Source organism: Apteryx rowi, unplaced genomic scaffold (genome assembly GCF_003343035.1).
Source record: "Apteryx rowi isolate R43461 unplaced genomic scaffold, aptRow1 scaffold_61, whole genome shotgun sequence".
Taxonomy (NCBI): Eukaryota; Metazoa; Chordata; class Aves; order Apterygiformes; family Apterygidae; genus Apteryx; species Apteryx rowi.
In genome coordinates this window covers 765232-791368 of record NW_020450883.1, presented here as the reverse complement: position 1 = coordinate 791368, position 26137 = coordinate 765232, and the positions used below count along the sequence as shown (strand labels likewise).

At 34.8% G+C, this 26137-nt stretch overlaps 1 protein-coding gene across 31 annotated transcripts in view; it reads right to left on the bottom strand.

Annotated features, from left to right (window-relative positions):
• The window catches only part of KDM4C (lysine demethylase 4C), a 266672-nt gene that overhangs the window by 228206 nt on the left and 12329 nt on the right, over positions 1-26137 (bottom strand). For 22 of the 31 annotated variants that reach the window (XR_003256329.1, XM_026083604.1, XM_026083605.1 and 19 more), the window contains exons 3-5: positions 18620-18795; positions 15811-15925; positions 5885-6078 (exon numbers count right to left, since the gene is read on the bottom strand). Coding sequence is in view for 29 of the 31 variants with exons in the window: in XM_026083604.1 (XP_025939389.1) it covers positions 5885-6078; positions 15811-15925; positions 18620-18795 (485 nt within the window). In the remaining 2 variants the exon portion in view is untranslated. Of the gene's footprint in view, positions 1-3736; positions 4156-5884; positions 6079-6236; positions 8176-9250; positions 9417-15810; positions 15926-18619; positions 18796-18928; positions 19029-26137 lie in introns of those variants that run through there. The other 9 variants (XM_026083632.1, XM_026083633.1, XM_026083634.1 and 6 more) reach the window with 7 other exon arrangements.

The window sequence follows — 26137 nt, the reverse complement described above, 5'->3', positions numbered from 1 at the left end:
TCAAGTCTCAACATCTACTGATACACTTCTCCTCCTCTTTGTTTAGTGTATGGTTTGGGGGGGGGGGGGTGAGAATACAAAAAACAAAACTTATACTAGCTCTTATCAATAAAACTTGAAGAAAAAAATCCATCTTGATTGACACTTAGCATCATCAAGAAAATTCCGTGTAATTAGTAGTCCATATTGTCTTTTCTGTCTTTCTAGTAACTTCATGGACACTGCTCTTCAATGCTGCATTTTACAAATTGTACCCTGCAAATAACACAAATGGTCTGGAAGGTTATGTCACTCAATTTGCTTTTTAGGCTATATGATAACTGGTTATTCAGTACTGTAGAATCTTCTAAGTGTAGGCAGTAGCTAGATTTCAAATTTGAAAACTGGTAAGGTGCTGAGTAAACTGTATGTTTTACAACTGAGACAGCTTTTAGAACAGCACTATTCAAAGTAAGGTAAAAGCACATCAAAAATAAAGGATCATAGGTTTAGCGCTCAAAAAAAATGCCCAGCCAAACAGCAAGATGGTCATTTGACAAGCAGACCGTTGTACTCACCCCATTATTCTTATCTCAGTGACAAGAAATAGGATGGGAGGCATGGAGTTCTGTTCTTACTAAGCCAGATACATGTAGCGATATTGGATAATGCCATCAGTTGCAAGCTAATTCTGTGTGACACTAAATACTTTACCAAGCTACTACTCTGAAGCCCTTGTTATCTATTGACAGGGGAACAATAGCTGAGGATTATTTTGTACTAATTACTACTTAAAAAATTCCAAAGCTTCAAACAAATAAAATGTTGTTAAGCTAAACTTGTAACTGTAATTTGTTCACAGTAAGTGTAATCCATTGGTTTTACAGTTAATAACATGCAATTTGCATACTCCAAGTTACAGCAAAGTAAGGCTCTCTAATTCCAGACACTGGGCTCAGAATCCCATGCCAGTCCCAACAAGCAACACTAGTTTGCTTTACAATCATTTAGGAAGTCAATATTTAGTATATATAAATTTAATAAATAATGGATTTTTAACATATAGATAATTTCATAAAAAGTAAATCCTCTTCCACTGCAAAAATACCTTTTCTCTCCAGGCTCCCTTCCAAAATCCAAAATCAAGTTTTACTTTCAACCTCTTCACTCCTCAGAAGTGTTGTTATCATTGCCGTTTTCAGAACAGCCTTTAACAACATCCTTGTTATTGCCTCTCTTCACTAATTGCCACATCTCCCCCTCAAAGTTCTCCCACTTTATGGACAGCACTCTTCACTATTAAATGCTTGCCTGGTTTCAAGCACAGCGATGAACCTTTCCCAATGCTGATAAACCTGTATACCATTTGTTTCTGATTATAACTCCCTTTTTATTGGATCTGTCTTCTTATTTCTAACTTTTCTGATAGTTTTCAGCAAGTCAGCGTGGCTAATACACCTCTCTTCCAATTTAAGCATAAACATCTCCCCACCTCTCACGGAAGTTCTATACTTTACTGCTACATTCCACATTAAAATGTTTGCATTTTACTATTTTCTTTACCTGTTTTTCATAATTTCTCATTTTCCATAAAACAGAACTAAGAAACGTGCCATTTTTGTCAATGGTACACATACCTTGTGCAAAGGTAGCAACATACTTCCACTCATGCCGAACTCTCCATCACCTGCCCAAATCTTGATCAGTCTTTGTTAGCTGCTGATCACACTGAAAATCCTACTAATGAAACCCTGGAAGACCCTGGAAGAATCTTTACAGTCCATTTGAGAATCTTTTACACCACCTACTTGATTACTACATTTGTTCTAAAACCATACAGTGTTAGCATCAGTCCAAGTATGCTTCCTCTCCTACATCTTTTTGTACATAATTTTAATTAATATTAATATCAGGATCCAATCATTTTATCCCACCATACGCATAACTCCATCACTCCTCCTCTGCTATGGCATTCAAAACTCTTTCCTCAATTTTCCCTTACAAAGAGAAGATCATCAGGCGTTGGTACACATTCCACCCTGGCAAATCCACAACCATATATTCTAGCTACATTAATCAAGAGGCAACAGTACAGTTGCATCTGGCTGAACCTTAGGCAGTCTCAAGAGGATCAAACTTCTCATATCCTCTATCCACTTACTCTAGAATAGAGAATTCCTGAATCTATATCACCTGCTTTATTTCAAGCTTCACCATGGATTCTTTTCACTCTGCTCCTTTGAAACTAATCACTAAACTGCTGGATGAAGCCTTACCCCTCTTGTTCATCTCATTTTGGCTAAGTTCTCTTCCTCCAAAAATTTGACCTCTTTTTCTTGACATTATCACAGAGATGGAATCATCTTCCCTTTCTGCAGCATACATTTCTCTTTATTTTGCAACTGACACTCCCTGTAAGGTATTCTGTGATATACAAAATGCATTACTACTTGGTTGTTGTTTTTTTAATACAATATATTATCTGTTGCCATTTCCAGTCTGTTCATAAGAGTTAAGAAGTGACCAGAGAAGACCAGACAGAATGTTACAGAAAACATCCTCACAAATTGATACATAGATTATCTGTTTGTATTATATTGCAAGTTTACACTATGTACTTTTTAATAGTAAGTAAAGTATCAGACTCTTTACATGGAAAATAATTCATATCTCTACCATAAGACATAAATGGTGAACAAAATGAGCACAATTTAAAAAACATTACAGTCTAAAATAAAACACTAAATACATTCTCCACACATCCTTACTCTTTCTCTCTAACAAAAATAAAAATAAATGAGTCCAATTATTATTATATTTCAAATATCCACAATGCCATGAAAATAATTGCTTTGGGCCTGCTTAATAAACACTTTCATGTATTCATTATTAATATACTTCAAGCAGATTTACATCATCTTAATCCCTCAAGGGGCAAGAAATTCCTATCAACACCACTGTTTTTCATATGAGTCAGATGAACAGCACAAAGAACAAGCACTGCTTTCAGATAGTTAATACACTCAGAAATATTTTCCATAATGTAAACATCTTATTCAGATTTTTTAATTTATAACTCTATAATGTAAATTGAATCATTATCTATATCTTATGCATGGATCCAATACACATACCATAACCAGTAATCTAGCATTATTTTTGCTATTACATGCTGAAATCTGTTTTCTACAAAGTATTAATTTCTAAGAGCAGTTCAATACTTTAACAACAGGACACAAAACAAAATTCTTCAAATTATCAAGTGAAACAAATAAATTCTTTTTAGTGTGGGCCTATAACCCTGAAATAGCAAGTACACGGAAGAAGAAAATACTTAAGAACAAATGGCAGAGTGAAGAAATTTTTAACAGTAACAAGCAGCCCAGATATACTATTATGAAATAAGTATGAGCAACAAACTGAATTAATAAATTAGGTAAATCATCAATCACTCCAATGATTCGTCATGGCAAGAAAGATATTTTCTAAGAAACCGTGCTGTAAAACGAGGCATCATCTTCAAGATGTTTTCTTCCCTCAGGAAAAACAGCAAGGGAAAGTTGCAGTAAGAATTCTGCCTGGCAGCAAGCAATTATAATAGGTTCTATTCCCTTTTCCAGCAGATTTTTTCTCACTACATCCTTCTCTCCTCTCCCCTCATATTGTTCTGTTTATCAGGACTTTAATTTTGTTTACTCCTGTTTGTCTTTCAAATTATTTTCTGTTTTTAGCATTCTTTTGCAAGCAGAAAGTAATATAAAAAGCAAAAAATACGCATTACCCAAATATACACACACACACACACACACACACACACACACACACAGAGAAACATCCATATTTACGATCTGGCAAACTTAGACAAAATTTTTGCTGTGTTTCATATAAGGCAGTCAGTGGAGGAACCAGTATGCAAAACATATACTTTTAAGTTTCTTCGCATAACTGTTGATGGTGAAACTGCACAGAGAATAAGAAGAAATGAAAGTTAATCTAAGCCTAAATACAAGTAAACTCCAAATGCCATAAATACTGCCATAGCAGTCGGTTTTAGCTGTTGTCTGCAAGGCTGGGCTTCCAGGAGGAAGTGATCCTCTTCTCACATGGCATAGAAAATATACTACACATCATGCTTTCCTCAGTTCTCCATAAAACTGATGTAGCTGTCTTGAAGAACTACATGCATAACCAGAAAAATTAAGAAGAAAGGTATTACTGTCCATGCCAGTCTATTTCAATTCACTAAGGAAGCACTTGTCAACTCAGTTAAAATTTTAAAATGGCAAATAAGATCTTTACTACCTGTATCTTAAGATTCAACTCATTCTCCACTTTTGGAAGAAAGTATTACACTAGTATGTTAACATTTGGTACACTTTACTGATACAGGAACAGCACTAGCACAAATTATTACAGCATTCCTCCTGTAAGAGTATGGGTATAAAAACAAATATAATTTTATCTCTCTTTGGACTTTTCTTTCAGTGCTACATTTCCCAACAATATCTAGTTAACTTCATAGATTCTCATACACTTGCATAATGGTTTTGCGTTGGCTGTAAACACAAGGAGTATTTGTTTTCCCTGGTAATGTTTGTTTTAAAATAGCAATACCTCTATTTCGGCTTAACCCAGTATATTTTTCCTTTCCTCCTTTTTTAAATAATAACATAAAATTCCTAAGAATATGAAACAATTTTTGGTGCAATCATTGCTTTAGTTAAATTGCACTTATGGTCTTACAATATTTTGGAATTGCCTGATCTTTGCATCCATTTTTAAAAACAGCTATCATTCTTGTGCTTGAGAAGGCTCTCTGTTAGAATGCCTGAATCTATCAAGCAGCAATTTCCAACAACAAAATACTATTAATCAATGCAAAACTGACTTGCATTACTCCAAGAGGCCACGTTTACCTTCTCTGTCTAAACACAAGAGATTCGCTGTACAAGAAGAGTAGGTAAGCATAAAGCAGTTACCTAAGAACAAGCAGCTGGCSAATTTATCACACTCTTTACAAGAACACAAGCAGAAAAGTGATATTTGTTAATTTGCCATTTAAATATACAATGTTGCATAGGTCTCTCTCYTTTGCATGGATATAAAAAAATAACCAATATAAAATCTAAACTAATCTAATAATGCCTGAAGGAAATATCAGCTACAAAATTCTCCATATAGTTTGGACAACTAGAAACTGTCAGGACATAAGGACTGCCTATCTTTTGTACTTCTTTCTAATGCTTTTACAATCTTTTCACAATTTTTTAAAAAACATTTTCTGATCAGTACGAAAACATTGCTCTCACATGCATAAATATGTAAGYATACCACAATCTGTGTAATATTTGATTTACTTCTCTCTCCACTGAATAAAAGGCTATTCAACTTAAAAAATCTGACATTATGGGGAAATGACAGAAACCTCATACTTAGGCAGTGCCTTCAACATTAAATCTCCTCTCCTACTTGGGCTGCTGAGTAACAGCAGAGAATATGCCTGTTTCAGTGCATGTTTAATATAAAGCATGTAAGCAGTCTCAAAGGACTAGTCACATGTCCATTGAACTGAACCTAAGAGACTGATTTAAAGAGGCCTTAGAAAAGTTCTCTCAAATAGTATGAGGGGTTCCCAACTCATTAAAATTCTCATACTAATTCATCACTACTTTCTTCTATTGAACTCAGACAAGCCCTATATATTTCTTAGCCTTTTCCTTTAAAATAAAAGTTTGAGTTACTGAGATGTTCTTAACATTCACAAATATCACCTGTTTCATAGCATTCTCAACTAGTAAGACTATCTTGGCCTACCACTCTGAAGCAATTCTACCTCGACTGTTTGCTTTAGTCAGATCAAACAAACAGAAAAATGAAATGAGCTTTCATAAAAATTTAAACTTGCCATGACTTTGGCTCCCCAAAATGAAGATAATTAATACTGTAGAGATCCATGTCTTCAGTGTGCCATGCAAATGTTGTTTTCCACATGCCAAAATAGAGATACGGGGTATTTACCCCCTCAATAGAAATTCCACAGTCTTCTCCTACAACATCCAATATTGTATTAAGATGGGCAATATTCCATTCCTCAATATCCTGAAAAAGACATATAACAAATGTATTAATTATTAAATAAGGCTGCATTACTTTAATTTATTATTGTCTCACTCAAAAGATACATGCCTGATCTAGAGTTTCAGGGAACTACAGATTACAACAAATTTGTAAGTACTTTGGGAGACTGTTGAACTTACCTAAAAAAAAAACTTTTGACTTTTAATAGGATTTAGATCAGCTTCTAACTCAGAGATGTTCAGAGCAGAGAATGTATAGAGCTTCATATCTGCTAAGGCTTCACATATCAACCCTAATAAGGATTAAAACTCCATCCACAACAGAAATAATAGCAGCAGAAAAAATCTTTGATCAATGAATAGCTAGAAGACACTAAGTTTCACCAGGCCTATCTATGCTTTTAAATTACTTATAAATTAATACTACACAGTATGAAAAATGCTTAACAAATGGTAACTTTCCTCTGTAAATTTACCATATTCTCTGAAAGGTATGAAAAATAAAACCATTACATCACTTCAGAGATATTTCTAATCATAATGAAATACTGCACAATAGAGCACTTCAGAAGAAGTCTAGTGATTTCATGGGATTTCAGCTGTTTTTCTTCCATTATTGCCYATAAAATTTGTGTATTAAAAGACCTGCATGTATTTTTTGTTATATTTCAGCTTCACCCACAAAGTGCAGTACTAATCTCAGGTCATACAGGATGCAAAAATCAGTAGAGCCGAGATCAAAGCTACAAAACTGAAATGAAAGAGATTACATTTCATTATAACAGCAATCATTAGCACCTCCAGGAAAGGCATTACCAGGTGCACACACAGTCAGAAATAAATAAATAAATAAAATCAAGGAATATGAGCAAAACCATTACAAAATCAATTCAGGTAACTCACCTTATTGAGAATACAGCACTTAAACATGTTATTAACCACCATCTCCTCCCCCACCGCAATCCCACACTGATATGCTACACAGTTCTGGTAATCTTACTCAAGTCTGGGGAACAGGTTGCTGGCAGACTCAGTAGATTAAGACTAAGAAACATGGTAACATACGGCAGTTGAACAGGTGGTGAAAGAAGTATGTCCAAGGTAAAGGAAGAAATAAAAGACTGTTAAAACTCTCAGTTTTCAATTCCTTACTTTTTGAGATTTTATATCAAGTACGTTATGTGTGCAGCAACCAGAACTGATATACAAGACTGTAACTTYTGCATGAATCTCAACCTTTTAGTTGAAGAACCACCTCTGACTGCAGTGACTACTTCATTTAAAAAGAAAAGCTATCCTTAAGTTGTCTGGGAACTGGAACAAAGGAGTTGTATTTATAGAGTGAGTTAATTCCCAATAGTATATTTCATTTTTTAATGAGAGCTTTAGATTTGATGCATTCATGTGACAGAAAGGGTACTAGAGCTTAAAAAAGAAAACAATATGATAAGTACTATCAGAGCAAAAAATTAAACAAATATGAATTTAAATAGTAGATGCTGGTAAAATCTGCAGCTTTCAAATCTCAGAGTCTTAACTGTCAGCCAGGCAGAAAAGTTATGAGATAAAAAACTTTGTTTGAAGAAGTAATTTTAAATTAATTATTTCTCAAATTAATTTACTTGAGAAAAAACACACAGATCTTTGGTCACAGATTTTGCACAGTCATTTTGGAGAAATAAAGTCTACCTAAAGTCTATCTACAACAAAAAGACCAGATATCTACTTAATATGGAAAAATGGGGGCAACGACTTAACCACAGAGTCACAAAGGCACTTACATAAGGTTATAACACAAGAACAAATACACCAGATAAAATCAACTGTTAATCAACTCCATATCCACTTTCTGACAGTGGCCAAAAGCAGACATCCAGGGAAGAGTCCAAAAACAGGGTAAACTTAATAATACTTTTCCAGAATACCTTTCCAGCCTTCAGCAATTTGCAGACTGAAGGTTCCTCCAGAAAGAGGTGGTATATTGGTGGTTGTATTTAACAGGTCCCAGTGGACTTTTCACTCATTGATTTGTCCAGTCAGTTTTTTTAATACACGTAAGTTTTTAGCAACCATAACATCCTGAAACATTCTCTGTGCTTACCAACAATTAAGTGAATGTCTGGAGAAAAAAAGAAGTTTTTTTCTTTTTTTTTAATTCCACATCTCATTTTCACACCCCATGTTAAGTCACTGCTAGTCAGCAAACACAGTGCTAGTGTTTTGTCCCTGCCACAAAAGCCAATAATCCAATGAACAGAAAATTAAGTTGCTTCAAGATACAGAACATACAAAATATACAACCTCTGCAAGAAACATGAGCCATTTCCTAAAGATTACTGCAGACAAGCTGTAGAAGTTTTACCTTTAGCGGAAATGCTCAGTTTGGCTGAAACTCTAAAAAACACACTAGTTTTAACTCTTTCCATATTCCTTGAACTTTAAAAAAAAAGTTTTATTTTTATATCTAGATTATTACAAGCTGTTACTTTGCCTCATAGCTACTACCTTTTTTGGTATTGCAAAACACTACATAAATGCTTATTTTAATTTTTAATACAATATGGTTCAAACTTTAGCTATAGTTATGAAACTTTTTAAACTTTATATTTGCAATGCAGACTATAAAGATCACAGGAGCTTTAGAATAGTACTTTAAAAAGTCAAAACATAATAATATTTCTCAAAACTACTTCTCAAAGCATATCTTAGAAGGGTATTTCATATTTAAGTAGCATTAGAGCAACAGTAAAGTTTAGTTGATAGTTTCTTAAAAATACAAAAAGCTATCTAGACATTATAATCTATTCAATATTAGGAAAATAACAAGTATTTATTCTGATTGTGACCTGTATCAGAATATTGGTTTACAATAATTTCAGGGGAATGGGTAAAGAAAATATTATAACTTATCCACATTTTTGATGGCAAATCCTTTAAAGAATACCTATCATGTACCATTCAATACAACATCAGGAAAAAGCTGAAAAATAGCATATTTCTCTATATTTACTATAACAAAGAAATAGTTTTCCAATACTACAAGCTTGATACAGCCTATCATCTATGGTCTTTGCTAAAGCACATTAGACTTGCCTTACACTTCTTCTGAGAAATATTATAAAGGTACAGGTAGCAACTTATACAAAAGACCACTAGACCAATATTTATTAATTTGTTGGGTGACTCAAACTTACTGTAAATTGCTGTCCAGAGTTGTTATGACTCTTTTAACCTCATCAGAAACAGCTTTTAATGTGATGTGGAGATAAAATGGGAGAGCTCACAAGCAGCTCTCAAAGATCTGAACACTTGCACAGCTTGGAAGGAGCTGACCCATTCCTTTTAGCAGCTCTCAATACCCTGCACAAAAAGTCAAGTTCAAGATTTTAAACAGAATGAGGACCTCTCTGCCAATAAGATAGGCTCCATATGAAATTAATTTCTATTCATTTCCCTTTTTAAAGCAATTACAATAATGATATAGTACTATTCTTCACACTTTCCTTCCACAAATCAGCCAGTCTGATGTATTCTGTTTTTATGAACATGATTTCTGTATGTATATGTTAATTCACACAATCCTCTTTCAGTGTTCAATTTTTCTTTTAATTATCTCATGGGTTCATTTCGATAATAACCTGACAAACAAGAAATCTGCTCTACAGCTAGGATTAAAAAGACCCTATGACTAACTAACAGCTCAAATAAAAAGTAAGAGTAAAAGAAGAAAAAAAAAAACCTAATTAAGACACAGAGTGAAAATGTGTAGGAGAAATATACAGAAAAATTTGTGCTTGGTCACCCGCTCCTCTCTTGCTTTCTCTACACGCCCACCCACTCACAGCCACAAAAATAAAAAAAGACAGATTTTTATTATTTCTTCAAACTTTATAAAGTACAGATAGAGAAATGCTATGATCAGAATTCCTGCAGCATAAAACAACAGTTGAGAAATGTAATCAGTCTTCCTTGTTTAATCCATTTTTGTTCCTCAGTACCTTTTCAGATATGACTTTTGCTTTGCAGCACCTTTTAGAAGGGTGAAAAGTTCAGAAGTAAGTAGATTGCCTTTGAAAATGCATAAGAAAAACAAGCATGTAAGTGAGGCAATGACCACCTTGACCTCTACAATGGAGAGATCATGAAGAGAAAGGATCTCTCACGTAACCATGTGCTAAAACACCTAGGGCTTTCTACATTTAAAAACAAAAAGTGTTGAACTACTTTGGGGCCTTTATTGCAGTCAGTATAAAGTATGCATACAGAACTCTACTGTGAGATAAGAAAATTGCACTTATCTGACCAGGACATGACTGAGGTAGCTAGCCAAATTCCAGATCCTGGCTTTTAGGCACAGTACAAGAGCAAACTGGGCAAGTCACATGCCCAACCATGCCCCTTCTGTTCTGCTACCAGTTCTTACAGTTACTTCTTTCTACTCAGTGACTTTTTTTTAATTTATCATAAATTGTGATGAGATAGAGCTCATCCAGACTTCAGGGCTATCATCACTCATTATCAGAAGTTCATTTTACTGTTTTGTTCTTATATTCTTATCTTTTGTTCTTATATTAATATGTTATCTTTCTTATATTCTTACTTTTCAGTCATTGTTACTAAAACACACTGTACTCCACATCTCCTCATTAAGCCACACAGTAACTTCTTGTATCCACTGCAAAGGATGGCATACAAAATGATGACATCAGATTGCAAGAGACAGTCTGTAGGWCTATCTCAGCAATTTCTCCACAAAGTAACTTGGTAATTTCTTTCAGTTTAAGAAATTTAAGATAGTTGATCAAAGACAGCAATTATTGACCAAAGTGTCCACCATTAGGAAGAGTTCTAATGTGCAAGTCAGAGCTATGATGAGAAAAACAAAATCTTTTTTGGTATACTTCACAGAACAAATACAAGTTAATAAAAAATTCCTCCAATCTAATGGAGGCAAAGTACAGCTGCTGTCCTTTGCAGTTCTGTAAAACACTCCTGAAAAAACTGTTTTCTTCACATCTGTTGTTTGATAGCAAAAATGGCCTCTACAGTGGATCAATCCACCCTCCCCAGCTTGCTCTCTCATTCAAAATTTTCATGTTTCATTCTTGAGCATCTCTTCTAGTCTAAATCTCACATCTTTTATAAAGCTGTTCAACATCCTTACTCTCCTAATACCACCAGTCTTAATTCTTTAATGAGGGAAAGTATGGTGAAACTCTCTAATAAAGGAAAGTATAGTGATTCAAAAATATATTTGACCTCTAGAGTTATCAAAGATCTGCCAAGTTGAACCAAAGGAACAGAATCAGTTTTCACTTTCTTTTACTATATCTTTTAATACCATTTTTTTACTCCAGGTATATTTTGGTACCCCAGTATCCATTAACCTACAAATGAAATGTTACTCTCTAACCCCACTGGCTTGTCTCTCCTAAAGCCTTAAGGTTAAGTTACAACACCAGTGCTGTCCATCACTCACCCCATGGTCAAATTCAAACTCTACAGCTAATGTTAGGTGGTACTTTCAAATCAAGTCAGCTGGTCTATCAAAGGAAACAGCTGGAAATTCAAATACATCTGACGTTAAAGTTGGTATTACATTAGAGATGTAGCTACAACACTATTTAGCAAAATTAATCAACAGTTAATCTACTGACTCTGCTAATCCAATCACTTTATGTTACTGAACAAATGTGCTCCCTAAAGCTAAGATATGGGAGAAGGCAAGCATAATGGACTGTCTCATTAGACAGAATAAGATTAAGGGAAGAATAGAAGCAAAATTATATCTTCAAGCCAGGAGCTGAAGAAGAGTGATGAGGGAGAGGCAGGACAACAGTCATACCCTACTTCTTCCAAACCCTGCCTTTTCTCTACTGAACAACAGATTTCATTCACAGTCAGATCTGTTTTATGGCCTGCTGTAAACACCAGACTAATCTGGTGGAAAAATTTGTCTTTGGAAGTTCTTTTGAAACAAGGAAGAATTTTTGCCCTAGATGCTAGATCAGCCCATATAGGCGATCTATGCATCCTTCCCACCTTTCTGTGGGGGCAAAATTTCAAATAAAGAAACTTGCTAGGGAAAAAGCCCCTAGAAAACAAATAAAGTGAATTTGAGCTCCTAATATCCAATACAACAAGGAGACAACCTAATCTGCAGCCGCCGTGATGGGCGGTATAATTCCAACAACAGCTAGGAGTGGCATGGAAATGAAAGATCTGACAGTAGTTCACCAGAACAGGCACTGCCCAGAAAAAGTAAATGAACTGCACTCTCCAATTTATTCAAAGTTATAATTGTCAGGCAAGTTAATAAATTATCATATGGGGAAACAAAATCACTCCCTTCCTACATCCTTCCTGATGGGAACAGTAACATTCTGCAGCTGTTTCACATTCTTAGTCTAGACTGGCTCAAGTTGGTATAAAATTCAAGCTAATTTGCAAGGAAGACAGCTCTCTTGAAATAACATAATAAAGCAAAAATAATTACTTTTCAATTTAGCTTCCTAAACAATAATATTTCTTACTTGTTCACAACCAATTTCTGAATCAGATTAGTAACTGAAACTAGCGAACTGGTGATTTATTATTGACATTATAAGCTCTATATTGTATCAGGAATATTAATTTTCACTCAAATCCAGATGATCTTATAGCAACAGAAAAACAGAACCTCGAACATTTATCTAAGAAAGTTCATAAGCTTTCCAAGTCACCTTTAGAATTATGACTTCAACACAAACAATGATCTTTGCAATCTATTCTTTTTTGCAACACTTCTCTGTATTAGTCACCTGTATCGTCCTTCTCTTACAAAGCACTGTAATTAAATGTAAAAGAAATCAAAAATTCATACAGTACAGAATAATACTTAAAGCAAACATTCAGCTATCTTAAATTTATTTTCAATAAAGCTCTATACAGTGTACAGACCACTTGTTCTCTCAAGATATTTCCTAATTCATAAAGATTTCATCCGTATTCAATACTGACAGCTAAGCATAAATACAACATTATAAATACACAAGAGAGATTCTAGAAAAAGCATGTATCACAAGAGGTAGCTTTGGATCATTGGTAGTTGTTGTCAAATTCCATAATGGGCATTTATAGCTTTGTTCCTTTCCTATTTCTTTCGTTCCGTATAACACAGGTTTTACAACTTTGCCCCTCTTTCCAAAGCCCTCAGAATCTGTCATCTGCTGTTCTAAGAAAATCAAAGAACAGTGCATGATCTACGCTCCTCCTAGCACAAAGCCAGTGAGGTGCTGGATTCCACAAGTCAGAATACTGTTTCTTAAATAATCTAAATAGTAAAAATCAAGACTTCATCATGCTTCAGAGACAGATTTCTCAATCTAAAACTCAATGTCATCATGCAAAAAGGAAATGCCAGTGGCAATTTTTTAAACTGAAGAATAAGGACCTGCAGCACAGCAGCACTTGTCACCAATTCTGATGGTCCAAGTACATGCAAACATTATAGTTTCACTAAAAATACAAAGATGTAATCAAATCTAAGAACTGTGCCTGTCTAGCATTTTTAATGGAATGCTGCAAGATATTTACCTTTCTGTATTAAATGAAATGTCTATAGCACAGTGTTTTCTATAAAATGCATTTCATAAAAAGCAAACATTTGTCTCATTTATCACAAATAGGCTGTTATGACAAATTAATTGTCATAACAATTTGCCCAAAAAGGTACGTAACTATATTCATCCCCTTTCCCTGAATAATGAAAATCCACGAACTAAATAAACATATAAAAGCAGTATCTAAATTCAAAACCGAATCAAAAAGATAGTCTCTTAGCATTCACTACTTTCAAGTCAACAGAAATGAAAAATACTAGTTGCCCAAGTGCACCATCTGGTGGCCAAAACTGACTTTGGCAAAAACATCCTAACAAAAAAAAACTTCTACCAGTGGCTTCCATAACTTCCCAATCAACAGTTTGGTACCAGAGGTTATTCCTCCCTTTCCTCTAAATCCCACTGAGCTGTACAAYGTTCTGCCACACTAACTATTTAGTCTGTTTACAATATTTCCTCAGTCTCTGTTCCTTTCACTAGCATTTTTCCTTTGTTATCCATTTATCTTTAAATCATACCTATTTAATCATAATCATCTAGTCCTTTTGTTCTACATTAAGATCTATTACTTTTTTCTTCCCCACTAATTTATTCCCTTCTGCCTATACCTTTCAAGGCTTTGTCTCCTCATCCTATGTATCTAACATTTCTTATGAGTTAAGATCATTGCACTTCTCATTTCACCTCTTTTTGGTTTTTGACCTGTCTACCTTAGCCTCCCAGTCTAATGAGAGTGCAATTCCATGAGAAGGAAATCTCTATCCTTCTCTTTGACCAGTCAGCACCTCAAAAAAAAAAATCAGACACTACTGCCTTCTCCTTTCTTTGAGGAAGTAATCTTTAGTAGATTTTAAAGACCAGAGAAAACAATCAAAACAAAGTATACATTTGTATATTATCTGCCAATGTAAAAAAATGGGACAAGGAAAAAAACCTACTTATTCTGCTTATTGAAAGAAACACTTCTCTCCTGTATCCCATTTTGATCTCCACAAGCCAACAGCTGTCTATGTCTGAAGTGTCTCTTTACCAAAACACCCCAAATCAGAACCTGTGATGATTTCCTAACTAATTTTTATACAGCTATTTGGACACACAATAGAATTTGGACTTGATCCTTTTTTTAAAAAAATGACTACTGGACATTTATAACTGTCTTTCAAAGACTGCATAACCTACCTTAGAAAATCAAATCGCCTCAAACCATGTTGGCTGATTGTATTTATTTTTGGACMGAGTCCTTAAGTAATTTGTCTTTTGCCAAGAAATATGAAATATTAGCAGGGCCTCAGACCATCTGCCACAGGGAAATTCTGCTATTTTTAAAATGACTGGAGAAGGGAATTGCAGAGAATATGAAGTAACTTCGGAACTTTACATAGGGTGGATTCTTTTGGAGAAAGGTTTGCCCTGTATTTTGCATGACCTCAAATCTTTTCTGAAATTCTAACATTTCTTCTGTTAGTCTCATTACTTAAATAATCCTTTCAATATCCAGTTCCTATTGTTACTCACACAGCAATTTGATACCAACAGATATTTCATATTTCTTTGGCTAACAAGATATGTATTAATAGTCCCACTAACCCCTGGTGATCTATGTCAGTAACCAGCAAAATTCATTTCCTTAGGAAGTTTCTTTTTTCATCTATGTTAATTCAGAGATACACAACAATTGTAAGTGCATTTCCAGGAAACTGCAGACATTCCAAAAATGTAAAAAGTATAGCTATCGATTTTCCTAAGTGAAAGAGAGAAATAAAGTTACCTACCTTAAAATTAAAAGATGAAGTAAAGTTAATTAAAATCACACTAACTCTCCACACAAGTATACAGATAGGATGTATCTTGAAATAGTTAATAAACAAAGAAATAAAGAAGAAAGGAAGGAATCTCAAAGTGCTAGACAGCTCAAGGTAAAAAAAAGTGAAGAGTCTTATAATTAGGTACAGTGTCAATAGCCTCCCGAGGATAGAATTCTCTCGCTCTTGCAGATCTAAAGTTAATTTCAACCTTGCTTGGAGTCTTAAAAGAGTAACACAAAGTTTTCAAAAGGACAGACTGTCAGGCATAAAGCAAGAATGTAACCTTTAAGTACAGGACCCTTTAAAAGAGAGCAAGGAGAGGTAAACTTTATAAAAAGCTATGCATACTTCATCATAAATGCTCCCATTGATATCTGCTCCATAAATTGGTGCCACAAAAGTCAAATTCTTCCAATATTTACGCTCCAGATCTTCATAATCTATGTATCTTGGGGTGCAGTACCTGCAAAAGAAGAAGTTGGCAAAGGTTCAGCATAGCCTCAGCAACCACTTTCACTATGGACTATGTTCCTGATTCTGCAAACTGAATTCTAACAGATCACTTTATTTCAAATTCAGTGAAATAGAACTATTAGTTGTACTGAATTCCTAGTTCACCATAACATGTAACCTCCAACCTGATAGCTACAGTGATTGAAGTCATATGCCTATCCATATAACATTTGCTTCAATCTCCAGCAGCTAAATGGTGCATCTACTGACAGCCCTCAGGCTGAGGCCTTCCTTTGTGCTTCTCTTCTATAAGAAAGAAGCACATGGAAGAGCCACTTCTCTGTCAACTGGCCAGTATTTGTTATTTTCATCTTCAATCACTGCTCTGCAAAAACAGAGGTAGATCCTAGCACTGCTAGGCAAAACAAAACAAAACAAAAAACCACTACTTCCTTCTCTACCTCCTCCCTTTGCTTTTGAGAAAAGRCGTAATATTTCAAACAGCTGGTACCAAAACTCCTCTCACTGTAAAACTTCTCCCCTCCTGCAACAAAAACAGAACATCACAGGAAAATTATCTTTTCCCCTTTGCTTTTAGAGCAGCCCAAGACAACTATGCTTTTATATACATAAACATACACAAGTTTGGAAGGTTACTCAAACCTCATAGAAAGTCTCATGGAAATACAGCAGAAGCACACTACCAGAAAAGCCATCCATTAATAGCTTTCACTTCAGGATCCTTTTGTTTGGCCTCAATTCTCCCAAACTTAGGTCTTTCAAAAAGAAAGCTTGTTCCCCCACTCTTGCAACTCCAAGAAGGACACTTTCACATTGGCAGTGCCAATGTTACTGTGTTTGAACTACTGGAAAGAAATCTAAACGTACAAGAACTGAGTAGACCAAATACATTTATATCATGCAATAATACAGATCAGAGGTGAACATGTTAGCAAAAAACATGTTAACCAAAACATTTTAAGCAATGCAATTGTTTCCATTATTTCCAATGATATGGCTCCAGAAATCTGCTTCTGTTTCTGCCTTGCCCTAAGTAATATGGATACATAAGCTCAGTTATCATAACACAGGGATCTTTGTTGTGGGATGCAGATATGCCTGTATTTCCCAGAGAACAAGTTGGAGACCCACCTAGTGGTCCACCGAGAATCCCAAAACAAATAAGGGATGGAATACATTAACCTCCTAGATTGGGCACACACGATCCTTTTAAATGCAACTATCATTTTCATTAAGATGTTCATGGTACTTTTCTTTCCCAAAGGAGAGGGATAACATCATTAATATTCAAGAAAAGAAGCTGTCCTCAACAGAGAAGTCTGACTTCTTCATTAAGGAGCAAAATTCCTTTAACAGGAGAATTTACAGGAGCTCTCAGCTACTGAATAGTGTAAGAAAAACAGACTGTAYTAAGAGTCTTGTAGGAGGTTACATGACACGTTTTCTCAAGAGCAGGGACAAATATTTAGAAAGAGACCCACGGCTAACAATAGGTTAAAAGTCCTCTCAACTGTTCTTACCTATACTTATGAAATGAAGTTGTAGCCTGATTTCAGTAAAAAGAGCATGAAAACTGGAATAAGAAGTGCTTCCAAAATATTTTCCAAGATACAGAATAAATTAAACCTAACTAACACTGTGGTATGTAATAAACCTTCATAGGTACTTATTCATTATCGCATCTATTTTAAGAAGTTAATGCTTATCATTTTACCATAGGTTAATCAAGTCCACATTTTAAGCATACTTAGGATAGAAATTGCCATCAGATAGCATAAAGGTTTTATATTTTATCCCCCCTCTAACAGTTACTGCATCTATAAGCATAAGATAGATTCCCATCCCCACTTATCATAGAAAGAAATTTGTAAGTGTGATAACATCAGTTTTAAAAAGTAATATATGAGCAGCAACATACTGATCCTTCTTAATTCAATAAAGGAGATCAGTTTTGTGTTTTTACAACGGCACAGATGTTATGTGACATTTGCTGAGGAGCCTCTTTAGGAGTTCCTCATCTCCTAGTTTTTGCTGACCTAGATAACAGACTCTCCATACCTCTTTCTACTTAAGAAAAACTTTCCTCCAAATTACATCAGTCTKATCTTACTTTCTCTAATTCATTACATTCAAATATTTTTTCCAAGGTCCTTTGACCCACCATCCAGAAATTATTTCCAGTCAGTTTTGGGGAAACATTAAAGTAGAATTCACTCTTTTTACTTAGTCAAAAAGGACTGGGGAAGAATTCCTCCTGTCACTTCCCTCTTCTTCAAATGTCCATTGACTTGAAGCTTTTTAGGCTACTGCATAGCCCTTCATAGCATATTTTTTTCCTCCTTTAATACATGTCTTGTCTTAATCAGAACATGGAGGTTCAGTAGCAGCAGTAGTGCGCTCTCGGATTACTGCAAAAACCTCTGGGTGAGTTAAAAAATACCATACCATACCACCAAAAATCTCAAAATTATCTAACTATAGGCCATTCCAATATCTAGGCCAAATGAAAGTTAAAAGTGTGGTGTTCTTCCACAATTTAGACAGAGTAACCCCTAAAGAAAAGTTAAAAAAANAAAAAAAAAAAAAAAAAAAAACCACCAGCTGCCTAACACATTTCAAAGAAATCACACTATAGAAACAAGTAAATATTTGTCCTTCTAAACATGACTCCATATATACACACTTGTCACTGTTGGCCAGCTGCCTGAACTCCTTCACTGTCATTGGCTTTTTCTGAATGTTGTACTGTGTGAAGAGCCCCGACTGACCGGTGACCATCTGCTGAATTGGAGCAGGAATCACCAAATCTTCAATATCATTATAATGTTTTCTTGGTTTCCACTCCTTTGGCGGGATAACCTGAAAATTTGGAAGAGGAAAAACATGACATCAACAGTGGCACGACCAATCTGTAACATGCTGGAACAGACAAAGAACGAGCGAGGTATGCCCATGTGATGGACCACTTGCTGGCCCTATCACAATAACTGACCAGGTGAGTGCTCCTAGATGATGCAGAAGCCACCTCAGCTTCTCCCAGTGCTCCCAGCAACACTTTCAATATCTCAGTTGACAAGCAGCAACTCACTAATCTACAGTAATTCAAACACACACAACTGTACAAACATATACATGCATAATGTAACAGAATTGGCAAATATTTTACCAGCAGAAAACCTTACACTTAGCAAACATTACATACTGTATTATATAAAGCTCTTATCCTCAATTAAAAAAAAAAAAGAGAGAGAGAAGAAAGAATCATACACAAGACTGAGAATCCCCTGTCCAAATGTTATTTGGCATATACAGTGTAAGTAACTTTATTTTTAACTGAAAAATGAAAAGAAATAGCAGCTATTAGCTGTTTTCTTTTACTCTCCATAAAATTATAGGGTATACCTTTACCTAAATTAGCGCAATCTCCTACTGTGTATATACTGGTTTTATACTAACATAATTTAAAGCTTATAATTAAAGATTAAAGCTATGTGCAGAGAAGTATTAATCAAATGTAAAGTTAACATTTTTATTTCAAATACCACAGAATTGCCCAAGCTCTTTCAAATTCTACAAAAATTCCTCAGTAGATGCTACAGAGTCAGCATTAAAGTCATTAGAATGTCAAAGACACTTCTACTCACAGCAGCATTAACAAGCTGCATGATTTTGAGCATTCTTTTTATATGTTAGTTTAGCTGAAAACCAAAAACTCAGGATTTCATGTATTTCTGTTCTTAAATTTTCTACTTTGAAATTGCAACAGTTTTAAAACACGGCAATAGACACTTTTAATGCACAGAATTTTTCACAAGCATTGTCTTGGAAACTTTTTAAGCAACATACAACAAAGTAGCCTGGCTTTCATTAATATGTATTTACCATGTAAGAATTACAGCAACTGGAATGATTAACTTGCATCTTAGAGGCAGCCTTTACTCTAGGCTAGCTAGGTCTTTCTTCTAACAAAGATTTCAGGATTATACATCAACTTTGTTTATTAGAGGAAGTAAAAAATTCTTTAAAAAAAAAATCTAATATCCTGACATCATTTGATACCTCTGGAAAACAATCACAAATGGGCCAAACTGTAATGCTAATATACTTAACATTCTACACCTTAAAAGAGAGCTGGTCAACACCATTTGTAGTACCAAAGTGTACACAAAATCAGATGCACCAAGCTAAAGAAAAGTTATCAGGTGGTAACATACTTCCACACCTAATATTTTTATCTTTAAATGTAAATAGACTATTTTATTCAGTTTTATATGGATGAAACTCCTGCTTTTCATTTATTCCTCTTCAGCTTCTGTGGGACTTTGGCTGAACAGGGACTGCAGAGCAGGGTTCAGTGTTTTAGAGAAAGAAGAATATACAACCATCTTGTGATCCCTACTTATTTCTTTCACACAAATACTAAATTATGCACATCGACAAAAAATACAAAACGTTGCTTTGGAAGCAGAGAAGCCATGCATTCAGAATATATGCACAGAAATCAAATACATGTACAGAGATTTCCATTTTCATGATTATTAAGCATGAACTTGTAGGTTAGGCTCAACTATATATGAATACTGAAAAACAAAACTTGCATTCTCTTATTTAGTTCAAGGTCAGTGTTTTTTTAAGTAAAGATATTTTTGTGAATACTGGTTCAAAATATCCTCTTTCAGCTAACTGGAGCATACTTATTATTGTTGGAATTAAAGTACTGCTTAGAGAAGTGAATTTTGTGTAGGCACTATTATGCTAAGTATTATTTTAAAAGAAAATAAAAAATAGTCTCTTCCCCCAAAGACTGTATGTTTTCTAACAAACAAAGGTCATGGCAAGGAATGGAAACATAAAAATGTCTTGCCCAAAGCAACACACAGCTGGTCAGTATTAAAGCTGGAATTAAAAACTAGGTATTTGAGTTTTTACCAAGAACCTGTCCCACGGAAGCCTCTTCACATTCCCTTTAGAAAAAATAACACCTTCAAAGCCAAGAAAGTCAAGTTTATCCCACGGAAGCAGCTTAAATTCATCAGTCAAGCTGTTCAATGCTCAAATATAAAAAAGGAAAGACCTAAGGGCAAGCTTTTGTCATTTTTCTATACACACATCCTAAGCATATTAGCACTGACCAGTGTAATTTACTGCAGTATGTATTTAGTTTTAGATGGAAGATGGCATAGTCAAACTTATACTGTCTCCTCCATGAAGGCTGCACATTAGTACACCTGAAGTTAATTCAGAGTGCTGCCAATCAGTAAAATTTCTGTTAAATCTTCTTTATGTATTGGTAATCTCCTGTTGCACAGTTGATTCTACATGGCACTGGCTACTATTTCTATGTAGCTACTGCTGTTCAAAAATCTTTTGGAAAAGTTGTTTTCCTTGGACTTGCCAACATCCATTTTCAGTGTCATGTTCCAAGATTACTTTTCTGCTTGCCAATTTGACTGCAAATTCATTTCACTGTTTTAGTCTGATAAATGCAGTTTCTGAATTTCCAAAACACTTCTTATTCAAGAAAAGAGCAAAGTAACCTATCAGTGTGTCTTCTTTTTCATTTGTTGTATTGCTTCCATTACTTCTTTCCCCCTCCCCCTTATTAAACATATAATTCTTTGTATCAATGAGACTGAAATACACTAACTATGCCTAGGACTCATCCCAGACTTTCAAAAGCCTACTGGCAATTTTTCAGCCAATTTGCTCCAGGGATGCAATAGTATATCATCTGCTCTGGAAATGGTTTAATGTTATTCATCTACTCATGAATCATTTCTTTCAGGCTTAGTATTAGTAACTTCATAAACTTTCCAGTTTAACAGAAAGCCACAGCCTTCATGCTTTTCCTTTTAATTTTGTGGTTTATGCCATCCTAGTGGTATTACAATCACTCCAAAACATAATTCTAATTTGGCTTTACTCAGTTGCAGTTTTATTTTCTCCCCTTGCACAGTAACTAAAACAGCCCACCTATCCTCATCATAGATGCCCCACAAATGGCCACTCAGTTTTCCATTTGTGTACTAGGCTAAGCTTTCCTACCGATGTAGCTTTTGCCGATTTATCCTGTAGTAGCATATGCATGCATAATCTCATCATTTCACTCACTGCTAGTTTCCTCATACTTGCAGACRTGTTTTCCTTCACTTTCCAGTTCTCCAGGCTTTGACATACTTCCCCTGGACACACTTATTTCGTGTCACTGCACCTGCAGGCACACCACATTTTTCCCCCCCCCATCGTCTTGTATTCCCCACATAAGTCTTAGATTTATTTTATCTCCTCTGTTTATATGCATGCACTACTTCTCCACAGGTAAGAGATTTTCTCCCTTGCATTTTCACATTTAACATAAATTGTTTGGTAATCTGTATCCCTGCTCTGCTTATGGTTTGTGTTTAGTGGTTAAATTAGTGTTTCTGCATATGTTCCTCTTAGTCTTCCTTTATTTCCTTTCCATTCATATTTGTGCTTATGCACCTTTTAGTTCTTGACAACACAAATTAGTTCCTCTGTAAGTTCATTTCATATTACTTTCAAAATGTTAAAAATGATTTCATTCTTATTTTTATAACCAATTTCCAAAACCCAGAAAACGTCCCTTAAACAGTACCAGCTTGATGAGCTTGAAGTTTTGCAGTATAAATTACCGACTTTGTGATAAGAATTGTCTTCCACTATTTGTTTTAAATTAGTTAGTTCTTTGTGGGTTTTTTTAAACAAAACTAATTTAAATGACCTAGTGAAAAGTTTATATAATAACAGTCCAATACGACTCAAAGACTCAATATGTTACGATTTGCTCACAAGGTAGATACAGCTAAGGAAGCTTTAATCTCTGCACTGGCACCAAGCAGAGCAAGGGCAAACAGACCTACATGACATGGTTACAGAGGCTCTTCCTCATTTACAATATAACTAGAATGCAGTTAAAGTAATTAAAGTATTTTTAAAAGATTTCATTATGCTCTCTTGTATCATGTACGTTCTTCCAGGTGTTCTGTAAACCCTAATCAGATATCCTGCATGCATATAATCACAGAAATACAAAGATTTTTTTTCGTGCTCCTGAACAACCTGTACATTGAGAACAGCTTCCCAAGCTGTTTTGAAATGTTACCTATGGGATGGGAGGGAAATCCTAGGTATTTAAATATACCCATTTCTTTCAAAGATCATTTTCCTCCTATAGTGAATTTGCACCAGAGCTGTATGGCCAAAAAAGGAGGTGCACACATTTTCAATCAAATAACCATAGGGACATTAACTTCAAACAAGCCCAATTACACTATGCAAATACCACAAAACCCTGACTACACAGTCAAATCCTGTCCCTATCAAAGGCATTCACAGTTTTAGTGACTTTGGCAGAAACAATGTGAAACATCAAGAGCTAAAAAAGTAGCAGCAATTTGTGTAAATCAAGTCTTGGAATCATTTCTAAGATACCACTAATTCCTAGTTTCTCTTCATTTTATATACACACACACACATATATAAAAATGTACAATCTGAAAAAACAGTAGTTTGGAGATGAATTGCTTCATGCCTACCATCTGATAATTTTCTATAAAGAGTTTTCTATGAAGAGCACAACTCTTCAGAGATTATGTTAATGAGAGCCATGAAGGAAAAAAATATCACTTCCTTTTTAAAAAGAAAGGGGACGGTGTTTCTAATAGTACTATCGTACAGTACAAGGGAAGCTACAAAATAAATGGCTATAGTTTGATAATGGACAGCACAGAACATTCATTACTGAGGAAGAGGCACATCACCTTGCTAGGAAAGGAAATGGTTTTGATATATACTGAAGCACATTTGCTTGATAATTTAAAAGTTAATACAGGTTAAACAGTATTAACTAGTGATATGAGTACTATTTTTCATCCTAACCCTTTAAACTGCAGTATTTTTGAAATACTTGAAGTTCTATTACTTGGGGAGAAAAAAAAAAAAATCCACACATTTGGGTACCTAACCTAAAAGATTACTACTGTTCTGGCCCACTACAGATGGGGCTAATAATCCTTTAAGGTATTATACTTCAATTTTGAAGCAATGTTTACAAGAAAGAATCTACAAACCCACGCATTTCAACCCTATACTGCCACTAAAATGACAGCGTAACTGTATTTTATTGATATTTATTTGATCTTTGCCTTTCCTTAACAAATGAATATTTATATCACATACAGTCCATATGTGCAAGAATTAAAGTCTGCTGAGAGAGAGAGAGAAGAAATACTAAGGGTAAGGAGATGAAGATGATAGCAGGAATATTACAGATGAACATGATAGGAATATTACAGAAACGTAAAATGACACAATAAAGCCAAGACCGATTTCACATCCTTTTCTTTCCCATTCTTCCCTAATGTCACTATGTCAGTCCTTCTCCTCAGGACATCCTCAATTTTTCAGCAAGGCAATTTGACCGTCAAAGCTTTTGCCATTTTCTCCTAACTGCTTGCACTTGGAGGTTTTATTGCTGGATGACAGGAAAGAAAGTAGAACCAAAAACCAGGTAAGGAAACAAATCAGAAAAATGACTGAAGCCATATTCATGCCTTGAAAAATGCATCTGAAGAATGTGTACAGTCTTTCCATTATTCCAATAAGACAAATTCATTCTCTTTCTTCATTTCCTACTGGCCAAAATTTTGCCATCAAGAACACCAAGATACAGACGGTTTTCCTTCTCCAGGCATCCTAAAGTTCATATACGCAAATGACTAGTGCACGGGACTTGATCCAAGACATATTTTAGGCCCATGGTTAATCCACAAGCCTCATTGGGAGCACTTAGCACAATATATCATGAAGTTATTGAGCAGGGTTCTCAGCTTTTTCAGTCCCTGACAGATAAGAATAGAATGTGCATAAAATGATGGGGGAATAAGTGAAGCTCTTATTTATTATGAGTAGCTCTGGGAAAAAGGAACATAAGTTTGCATAGGCATTTTAACGATACAGTATCATATCTGATAATGCATCTCCTGAGAATTACTAGAAGGTAAAAGAAACAATACATGTACTTTTTTCCATTTTCCTTTAAAATAGAATATAATAGTGTAATTCACTTTTCAAATTAAGAAGCTTCTCTTTTTGAATATTGCCTGCCTAATGAAAAGACTAGTTACAAACTAGAAAAGACAGAACTCATGATAAAGAGCATTTCACAAATATTCTTCTTTTGATTAGAAGTATTTCATTCTTTGTTTTTTTCCAAACATACTATAGACAAATGTTGGTTCATATAATACCTCCTCATATAGCCAGGGGTAGCAAGGGATACAGCTTATGCATACTTGTCTTTATTTTATACACAACATACCAAAGAAAGCAGGCCACAATCAATAAATACTATATACAAATAAAGAAAATAAAATAGAAGAAAAACAGTATCATTATAGCGGATGCTCGTACAACAGTTTCTATTTATTTGGCTAGATTCCATGAAAGGCATTGAAAATTAGCACCAGTTGAGATAAAGCTGTTTAAGCAATATTTCTATTAAAGTAAGGATTTTTTTTAAATGTTAAAATCCATGTACACAATCAACAAAATAATGCAGCTTGTATCTCCTGCTCACATACATATTATTGGGGGAAATTTATTAAGCACCACAAGAGCAGATGTCACAATGAACTTGCTGTTAGTCTTATTGTTTAAGACAAGAGGGCCATAATTGTTTAGCCCCATTCAAACAAAAAGCTTCCATAATATAGCTGAGTATGTGAAAAATCTCAGTTTTTCTCCTTTCCTGTTTTGTCTGTTTATCACACCTGTAGCCCTCATGTTTGCAGAGAAGAGTTTGAAAATATCCATATTCACTCTATCCTCAGAAAGTAAATAAAGAAACCACAAAGCTTTTAAAATTTGGGAAGGTTCACTTTTGCTTTGTTTTATAGTGAGTAGGGGGAAGGAGGGATAAAAAGGAGTTGTAGTTTTTGTTTTTCTTCTCTCAATTTCTAAATGCCTTGGATTTGCAACATTAGCTTGAAAACCCAGTGATGAAGAGCTGTTCTCACTGACTACTTCAAATGACTAAGCTAGGATATCTAGRTGTGCACAGTATCATTGGTTTGAAAAGTAACAAAATAGATCTAAGGCGCAAATACTTATTTAATGTAACACTAAATTACTTCGGACTTAAAATTTATTTGACAATCACGCTCCCTTAGGGGACGAATAC